The sequence below is a fragment of the Syzygium oleosum genome, unplaced genomic scaffold (assembly GCF_021117445.2).
Source record: "Syzygium oleosum isolate NSW1041296 unplaced genomic scaffold, Sole_v2.1 Sole_v2.17, whole genome shotgun sequence".
NCBI lineage: Eukaryota > Viridiplantae > Streptophyta > Magnoliopsida > Myrtales > Myrtaceae > Syzygium > Syzygium oleosum.
Window position 1 is genome coordinate 6,667,828 of NW_026607501.1, and position 10,140 is coordinate 6,677,967.

Consider the following 10,140-nt stretch of genomic DNA (forward strand, 5'->3'; position numbering starts at 1 on the left):
CAATGAACTATAGGGGCATCATTCATTAATAATTTTCAGCCACCAGAAGAATAGTTGTCCTTATGTGGAATTGGTTAAATAAAAAACAATAATAAAAATTTCCTCCTTTTTTTTTTAAGATTCATGGACAAGAATATTCTACATTCCCTCTTAATTATTTAATCATCTACACAGCCACTAGGTCACTGACAGCCGACTTTTCGATTAATAAATCCCCCATAAATCAGATGAGCGAAAGGCAAATGGACAGAAAGAAGCACGTAGGAAAAGCATCACCTTTATTTAATTAAACAAAAAATAAATAAACTAATAAATATATAGTTTAATTTTTTTTTTTTGCATTTTGATTGTACCTTCAGAATCTTTCTGAAAACCCTAGTGGTGGGAATTTTGCAGTTTAGTGAAGCGCAATTGGCTGCAGCAGAAGTGAATTTTGCCTATGCGGGAACTAGTCATGGTCAATATCATGCGAGAGAAATTTTTATTATTTTTCAGAATTTTTGTACTACAACTCTATTCGTTTCACGAAAATGAATAATTTAAAAAAAATTCCTAAAAAATGTCATTTGAAATAATTAGTCAATAAATAATATTTTCATTAAATATTTTTTATACATTCATTTATTAAAGCGATACATAAATAATCATTTTTAGAAAAATATTTTTCAAATCGTTCATTTTCCGTGAAACAAACGGAGCTTGTTTGAAATATTTAACAAAAGAAAAATATTTCCATGGACGGTGATAGTATTTTTCATTCATTCATTTTTTGAAAGAAATATATAAGCGATTATTTTTGGAAAAATATTTTTTAAATTATTCAATTTTCACGAAATATATAAAGCTTAAGATTTTCGAACGGACATTTTTTGGGTATTGCACTTTAGGATCAATCAATCTGGTCTAGTCATTTAAAGTACAAAAGGCAGTCGTAGGTTTGCACTATCTATTATTGTCTCAGACCACATTATCATGCGACCAAGAATGCTGGAATCGGACACACCAATGGTCTTTTTGCTAATTATTGTTTGCATGTTTCAATGAATGATTGAATCTGTAAGTCAACGTGTGATTTCATTGTGATCAAAAGCATGGCCAAGGTAATTTGTTGTAGTAAGTGAAATTTGAAGACGACGGCATTCACTCTTTGGCTCAATCGCTGTCCTTTCTCATTTCCACCGTCTTATCGACATGGTTTTTGTTATCGAGCTCGTCGAATCCATTGCCCAATAAAAAGTTACATCAGGACATGAAAACTTCATATCGTTGTAGAGCAATTCTTGATTAATTGGGTATTATATTCGATCAATACTTCGACTTGTCATTTTCTTTATTACGTTTTTCGTCGGGAAATGCAATTCGATTTGAAACCTATGTCATATCGGTTATTCAAGAAACTTCAAATTGGCGTCGGTAAATTAGCAAGCGTTTTTTTATGCTACGTGAACTGCATCTTGTCGTTAGCCACGAGCAAACCGGGCTTCACTCGTGGGGGGTAGGAAAAAGAATGTTCGAGATGAAGCGCTTCAAAAAAATCATTGCTGTCATTGACGTCATCGCGGAAATCATTCCTTTTTTCCCGTTCTAAACAAATCCAAAATCAGCCCAAATCGTACCTTAACCCTCATCACGAATTCACATTGAATTTTTTCTTGTTCTTGGTCATCTAATTCGCGTAGATTGAACATTGAATGCAAAGAATAATGAGGAAGAAGATGAATGGGCCGCTTGAGAAGCCCAAAGCACCATCGATCCTTCCTCAATCGCAACCAACCGTTAGGATCCGTTTCTTCATGGGCTCGGGCTCGCTTGATTGTTTGCCCGAACCGAATTCTACTGCCGGTTTGACAAAATTTGCTTGCTTATGAATAGTGGCCTCGTAGGTTTCATCATAGAATCGCACATCTTGCTGCCCCATTCAAAATCTTAGCAAAATATCAGATATGGCGCGACATATGACGTGCCGGGTCGGCGATTCTCGTCTCGGATGAGACGCTAGCGTCGCGTGTTGGTCTATGCCGGACTTGCTCGGATGGGCGAGCGCCGAGCTAGGTCTAAGGATGATCTCGAGGAAGCCCAGCCCGTGCAGTTTTGTTTGCTCGAGGCGGCGATTTATGCGTGCTTTAGCGGTCTCAAGACAATTTCCTTGAAAAATTCACTCGTTCCTGAACTCGGGACATGACGGATTCCTATCTAGATTGATTTTACCTCTTGTTTTTGTTTCTTCTAACTTTTGCAACTCACATGTTTTCACCCTTTTATTTTTAAATCAAAGCTCCGGAAACTTTCACGACACTTAATATCAGTACGCAAATTCATATATAATAATTTCTTGAAATTCAATTGATATTTTATATTTCGTGGGAGAAAAAACAAGCAGTTCTTGAGTCTTTCTAATTTAGGAAAAATGGCACAAATAGTTAATGTCGGTCCAATTTGCAATATGTGATTCCTCAACTTTGACATTCTATCGTGTCTTTCCATTCATTTACCCTTTGGACCTGATCGGCCGAGCGCATCATGGCTCAATCCGAACTCGGTCTGTACCGTCGTCTTCCAGAAGTCGAAGTAGAACGACCCAAGAAAGAGGTGGAAGCCAAAGAAATGAGGGGCCGACATGGCAGGTCGCCTGAATCCTGATGCCACCGAAGCTGCCGTGCTCGCGCTTCTCCAGACTGTTGAATCCGAGCGCCGTCAAGCGCCTCGACCCGTTTCAAGAAATCGCCTCCCGCCTGCGATCATGCAGGCACCCGACCCGCCTCGGCCAAATCCACGCGCACCTGATCACCACGGGGCTCATCCTCAGCCCCGCCATGGCGGGCAAGCTCGTCGCGGCTTTGTCCTTGAGCCCGTCTCCGTCCGCGGCTTCCGCGGCTTATTCCGTCGCTCGCGGAATCGAGGGTCTCGACTCTTTCACGTGGAACGCTGTCATTAGGGGTTACCTGGAGAGGAACGATCCTAAAAATGCCATCTTGGTGTATACCCAGTTGAGGGGACTGAACGTGGCGGTGGACTCTTACACTGTTTTGTTTGCGATCAAGGCTTGTGGGTCGATTCCCGCGATTGATGGAGGGAAACTGATGCATGCCCAGATTTTTAAGCTGGGTTTTGCGTCGGAGATCATCGTGCAGACCGCCCTCCTTAATATGTATGTGGTGTTCGATGAAATCCAGAGCATGCAAAAAGTGTTCGACGAAATGCCTCTTAGAGACGTAGTTGCTTGGAACTCTCTTATTGCCTCATATATTGGACGGAACTACCCTAAGGAAGCGCTTGAAGTTGCTCGCGCTATGGTCTGTGACAATGTTAGCGTGAATGAAGTGACTGCAGTGAGCATTCTCTCTGCTTGTTCAGCGCTAAAGGCCTCGAGAGAAGGGAAATCTGTCCATGGTTATTTGCTAAAAAACGATGTCGATCTGGATGTCTTTGTTCAGAATGCCCTGATAGGGATGTACTCCAAATGCTGCTCTTTATCGAATGCTTGCAGGATTTTCCATTCGATGGCTACGAGGAATGTTGTTTCGTGGACTACAATGATCGATGGCTATGCATGCAACGGTTATTTTAATGAAGCATTGTCTGTTTATAGACAAATGGAGTCTGCCAATGTAAGACCGGACGAGGTTACTCTGTTGAGTGTTATTTCGGTGTGCTCGGAGTTGGGAAGCTCTGAACTCGGTGAATGGATTGCTCTAATAGTTGAGAAATGCGGACCTAAAAGGGAGAGGACCGCTCTGGCTAATGCACTTATGGGAATGCATGCAAAATGTGGTAACGTCCTGAAGGCCTGTCAATTGTTCGATGGGATGAAGGAGAGAACACTAATAACTTGGACCACTATGATTCAGGCTCTAGCAATGCACGGGCACGGCGTGGCTGCTTTGATGAGGTTCGTTCAAATGCAGAGGCAAGGCTTAAAACCTGACGGGGTCGTCTTCCTCTGTGTACTATTCTCTTGTAGCCATGCCGGTTTGGTAGAATATGCAAGAAAATGTTTCGATCTAATGATAAAGGAATATAATATCAAGCCATGGATGGAGCACTGCGGCTGCATGGTGGATCTATTATGTAGAGCTGGGCTAGTTGAGGATGCATTTGACTTTGTGGCGAATATGCCAGTTGAACCAGATATGATTCTCTGGCGTATGCTCCTCCTGGCTTGTCAAAGCCAAGGACGCCCCGAACTGGTGAGTCAAATTATGCATCATGTACATGAATCGAGGCCTAAAAGTAGCGAGGACTACGTGCTAATGTCGAATCTGTGCGCTTCGGTGGCTGAGTGGGATGTCGTGAAAGAAGTAAGAGAGGAGATGAAGCAAAGAGGAGTTACTAAGGAGGTTCCTGGTAGCAGTTTTCTCGAAGTAGACGAAAGTGTGCATAGATCCTGATTCCTGACAAGATTGAAAGCTCGACAATCACTTAAAAGATGAAAAAAAAAAAGCCTGAAAATTTGGCTGTGTAAAGAACATCGGTTTAGGGATTGCAATTCGGAACATGGATGCTGTTTTGTAGTTACAGCAGAATTAGTTCCTTTTCTTTTGTGTTTACAGATGCAATTGGCAAATGAATTTACTCAGAATCTCACTCGTTCGACACAACAAGTCCATTCTTCAAGATCATATGGTTCCCTCCCTCCATCAGTGCCTTATGTTCTTTCTTGGCCCGCTGTAATTCTAACACCAACCAGCAGCAAAAAGGGCAAATGCGAAAGAAAAGAAGGGTCAAACATTGTGGAGAGGGGGGTCAATGCTCATCCTGAGTTTCTTGTTTCTTTTTCGCCTTATTTCACATGAATTACCTTATTTCTTGCTTTTCACGTATATTTCTTGAACCGCATCCGACACGACCATGCCCATTCAAGAACTCTGAAAGGCAGTAAGAAACCTTTCCTTTTTTTAATGCCATTAAAATTGGTGAAATATCAGTCAACCAACTCAATTATGAACAGATAAGTGGAAGTCAACGCCTACCAGAACAAAAAAAAAAAACAAGCAAGATTCTTTAATTTAACGACATATTATAATCGACCCTATCAAATTGCGTGATTCTGTTCCATGTTATACCCCACTTTTATTAAATTGTTGGCAGAAACCAAAGAAACAGATTAAAACTCGGTCTGAAAGCGACGGTCTTTCCGAATCCAACACCAACACCAACTCCAACACCAACACCAACATCCCTAACTGGAATTACTACGTTCTCCTGCTTCACTTCAAAGTCACTACTTACCTGTCTGATTGGTTGATTAATTTCGACCAAAGTAATGCTCCCAAGATCCAATATATACCGTTCACTATCCACAAGTGCCTAAAAAACAATTCTCTCTCTCTCTCAAGAAAGATGGCAAGCACAACAATGTTTCCACATCTCTGTGAGGCATGGCAGCCTCAAGTTTCTGTGCCCGAGGAGACCCTTTCGCAACGCGATGAGTTCTTGATCGAAATCTATGCAAATTTCGTGTATGTAAGGATCGGGAGTGATGATGCTGATAGCAGCAATAATCCACATATAAGCCCCACCACTTACAAGCCCTTCAGGCACAGCCGTGACCATCTGATACGAGACGCCACATCCTGGTCGACCATCTCCAGCATGCTCTCCCAGGTGGACGTGCCATACCATGTTCAGCCGCTCATGATCAGGAAAATCCATGAAGCAGCTCGGTCGATCGCCAATGCGTCAGTAAACAAGGACTTGAGGACTCTTCCAATGGTAGTGTCCATAAGGGTAGTTCAAGAAGTCAATGGAGAGACATTGCCTGTTCCTGAGGCACAGGCCGAACCGATGAGCGCTAGTGCAGGCGTATTGGGGGCTGCGAGCTGGTCATCGATCCAGGCTTTAGAGAAAGTCAAAGTTGGAGGGTCGGAGGAAAAATGCGTGATTTGTTTGGACCGCGTTATGGTTGGATCAGAAGCCGTTCAGATGCCCTGTTTGCACAACTATCACGAAGAATGCATTGTGAATTGGCTGCAGAGGAGCAATCTCTGTCCATTGTGTCGGTTTCCAATGCCTATGTCATTCGCAGCCTTTCTTGACAAGGAGTAGTGGCTTTAATCAATTGTTTGACATTGATTTGAATTCGGGAGCAATATCTGCACGTATAGTCCTTTTCAAGTTCCCGTTAGGTTGCTTTCGACCAAAAAAAAAAAAAAAGTTCCTGTTAGGTTTCTTTTCTTGCAGTAATCTCTAAGGTCAATCTCAATCATGAGGTTGTTGGCCTTCATCTTTAGTAGTTGTTCAACAGACAATTAAAGTTTAGCATTATTTCTTTTTTGATTGGCTAAGGTATTCCTACACACAAGTTTTTCATTGTATTCTGGTCCGTATGGGCAAATTGAAATGCTTTATAAGCCTTTTCTTGCGGTTCTTGGTCTTCTTAGTTTGCGAGAACAACAGTTCCCTCTGATGAATCCGATAAGGAGATTTTCGAAGTCCCGAGATCCTGACAACACAGAACCCTTGAAAGGTTCCCTTTTTTCCGTATGATAAAGAGACTTTGAACATCCATGTTTCTGGCAAGTCTCATACCAAAACGAAGACTCGTTATGAAGTCTGTTCTGCTATGTGATGAGATATCTAGTAACCAAGTTCTCTTCTCAATCATTTAGGTAGTTAGCTATCTATCTGTCTAGTCTCTTTCTACTATTATCAGACCAATAAATTGGTTGGCCAGTTCCATCATGGCCTGGTGATGTTAAAAGATTGGCAATTGGATAGACTATCTAATATAGACAGGTGGATCTAATTCAACAAAAGCTTCCATGCTGATGTCAAAAGATTGATAAGTTATCAATACCAGTTTTCTGAAATTTCATAAATTGGACCAGATCAGTGTGCATAGCAAATATTCTTCCTGAATGCATATAACCATCGCTCTCCGCCAGAAATGAACATAAATATATGGCTCGCGATAGGTCGATAACATCGACAAGGAAATAATGGGAAAAGTTACTGGTCCTGAGAATGTCTCAAAAAACAACTTCTAACCAAGCTGGATTTTAATAAGCTGTGAACCTATAGACCATGACATTCTCATAATGCTGTCCGGGATTCACTATCTGCGAGGGGAAATTTGGGTGATTCACTGCATCTGGGAAGCCCTGAGTCTCCAAGCAAAGACCGGCGTATTTCATGTAAACAAATCCGCCTTTCCCTACCACGTGATCAAGCTGATTGCTTGTGTAAAACTGCACTCCGGGTTGATTGCTCCACAGTTCCAACTTCCTCCCTGAGAGGTTATCTTGCACCACGGCGACCTTCTTCAAGTGCTTGGTTCCGGTGTCATCTAGCACGTAGTTAATGTCATACCCATAGGGAAGCTCATTGATCCGGCTCCCGATCGTGCGAGGTTCTAGGAAGTCGTACGGCGATCCTCGGATGTCGCGGATTTCACCCGTGGGTATAAGAGTATCGTCAACTGGACTGACTTTCGACCCGAAAAGTTGGATATCGTGAGAGAGGATGTTGCCGCTGTTTTGGCCTGCGAGGTTCCAGTAGGTGTGAAGGGCGAGATTCACCGGAGTCGACTTGTCGAGTGCCTTGGCCTCCAGTTTGACTCCTAACTTGTTGTTCCCAATGAGCATGTAGGTGACGTATACAGACAGATCACCGGGAAAGCCTGCGGAGCGAAAAAAAGTCCAACCACATCTCATTTGATCTCTTTAGGCATAGCCTTTTCAAGGATATTGTACTAAGAACCAAACTTAGCAGAAATTATGGATTGGAGTTCAGATCATTCATCGCCAGTCACATAAACAATATGTATATCAGCACCTCAAATCGGATAAAAGCAAAACAAAAGTAATGATTTGGTTGAAAAGCAGACTAGGATTCAAGTTAAGTGGTTGGAGAACATACAAAACGTCTAGAACATCATAGAAAAATTGAGAAAAGGATTTTACCTTGTTCACCATTATAGCTGTCATAAGTAAATGTAACATGACTCTCTGTGTCATAACTATGCACACTCCAGATAACATCGGAGAACCCTTTGCTGCCACCTGATATTCAATTGTGAAAAAGTTTCAAGCCCGAACAACAGTTTACGCCAAACTAAATTAAGAGACAAATCACGGACAAGAGAGTACAGTAGGTGAGGGAAAGATATGAGCTACCATGAAGAGTGTTATTGCCATCATTGGCTACCAATTTGTAGACAGTCCCATTCAGAGTGAACCGAGCCCCTCCGATCCTGTTGGCAACACGTCCGACTACGGCTCCAAAGTAGGTAGTATCATTCTGCAGCAGATTCAACAAATATGGACCCGTCAAAATAGTATTTTCTATCGATCCGCCAGCTTTCTTGACTGCGAAGGTTCAACACGAATGCGCAGTAATTGAGTTGTTGAAAATTCCGTGCCATTTAGTATACACTGATTTTGGTCAATCCACACAACTGATCTTATCAAGTCACTGATGCCAGAGAAGTCAGTGATGCAAAAGACGATGGGCAAGGCCATACCTTGTAGCTCTCGAGCGAATCGAACCCAAGAACGACATCATCCCATTTACCTGAGAAAGAGAAGGTGTGAAAAAATTGTCTGCAGCGCACCAAAAACAACCGGCAACATTCGAAACAAGGCACACGGCCCGGACCTCGGAAGGCCATGTGAAAGCAATTACAAGAGACAATGGCAATGGCGTATCAATGCCCGCTAAACACACGGCAATACGGCATTATTCAAGCAAGAACGATGAACCTGAACACGATCAAACTAGAGAGAGGAAGAGGGTGTGGTAAAAGGTACCGTTCTTATCGGGGAGAACAAGAGAGAGCATGGTTGCGCCATAGTTCGTGAACTGCACGGTGAAGTACCCGCTCCTGAGCTCATACACACCAATGCCCTGATGGTCATGTGCACACACACCACCAGCAAGCAGGAATGCCACCAGAAGAAGGGAAGACAGAAAGTCAACGTTGCCCATCTTTGGAGACCGTAGAAAGGCAAAAAATCAGAGAGATAGCATAGAAAATTCTTATGAGTGATACACTGCTGATGATGAGGAGGAGATAGGAATGAATAAATAGTGCGGGTGAGTAAAGAGATAAGAGATGGGATTCGGTTGAGGTAAACATTCGTGCTCTGGATAAGGATAAATAAGCAAACTTTATATGGTAATCTAATCGAAGCGCGCACGACGACGACGACGACGACGATTAAGTGCGTGGCAGGATTCTTGCGATAGCTACTGCCTACTGGCCGGTCACGTGTTTTTACTTTGGCAAGAGGAGGCATTGAAAAATCGTGATTTGGATGGGGCCAAAAAGCATGTTCCGGAATGCAAATCATTGAGTCCTTGTTCGTGCCTTTTTTCTCCGAAGGATGATGCGTTTTCTTTTCTGTCGTGACACGTGATACTCCTAGGACCTCGAAGTTCAAGAATTGGGTTCGCAACGACATTATCAAGCGCATGACAAGTCGTGTTTTTTCCCGAAGAGCACGTGCAATGAGATGAGGAATGAATAGAGAGAGATAAGCACACGGAGGAGGGTCCGGCGATGTCGAAAAAGGCAGGCGCCTCGAGTTCGATCCCCCCCGCTCGGCACGTTCTCTTGGATCGGGTCTAGATTAGGAAAGCAGAACGGAATTTGGTGAGCAAAAATTGGCTTGAAACCCGTATCTCTCGAATGGGTTAGGACTGATCTATCGAGAAATTGGAATTTGCACGTTCATTGTTCGTGGACATGGATGGCTTCAGGGCAATTATCACTCATTGATGATTCGATCACATCTCATGTTGCATCTTCAATGTTTGGATTACGGCCTTAATTAGCCGATAACCCATGAACACTCGGCACAAAATCCTTTTGATTTTTCTTCCATGCTCACCGAATTTCAAAGTCGAAACACACCAATTTGGAAGATTCAAGAATTTCTTTGGACGAAAAACTTGAAAATCTCAAGAGGATAGGGTTTGATCTTAGTGCAATTTTCAATTGTTTGACCGGATTTGCTTAAAAAAGAACAGAAATCTCAGAAGATACGGTTTAGACAGCTGTCTCTAACTCCATGCGTTTGAATATATGCACACATAGAATTTATACACGTAGGCTTATGTAGCATGAAAGGTGCCCTAATTTTGAAAAGGCAAATGTTTGCGAATGAGTAAATTTCAAATGTAAATGTAAATCTAAAAGAT

At 42.5% G+C, this 10,140-nt stretch overlaps 2 protein-coding genes and 1 pseudogene across 2 annotated transcripts; 2 read left to right on the forward strand and 1 right to left on the reverse strand.

Annotated features, from left to right (window-relative positions):
- The first annotated feature begins 2,639 nt into the window (after positions 1–2,639).
- LOC115678939 (pentatricopeptide repeat-containing protein At1g08070, chloroplastic-like) lies at positions 2,640–4,388 on the forward strand. Its single transcript, XM_030602456.1, has one exon. It carries the CDS (start codon positions 2,640–2,642, stop codon positions 4,386–4,388), a length of 1,749 nt encoding a protein of 582 aa, XP_030458316.1.
- Positions 4,389–4,737: 349 nt separating this feature from the next.
- Positions 4,738–6,261, forward strand: LOC115678762 (uncharacterized; annotated as a pseudogene).
- A 577-nt stretch (positions 6,262–6,838) lies between these two features.
- LOC115678995 (uncharacterized) lies at positions 6,839–8,982 on the reverse strand. Its single transcript, XM_030602513.2, has 5 exons — positions 8,748–8,982; positions 8,462–8,511; positions 8,115–8,238; positions 7,902–8,000; positions 6,839–7,618 (listed from the first exon to the last, which is right to left on the reverse strand). The coding sequence occupies exons 1-5, from the start codon at positions 8,923–8,925 to the stop codon at positions 6,999–7,001; spliced, it is 1,071 nt and encodes a 356-aa protein (XP_030458373.1). The 5' UTR covers positions 8,926–8,982; the 3' UTR covers positions 6,839–6,998.
- Between the last annotated feature and the right edge of the window lie 1,158 nt (positions 8,983–10,140).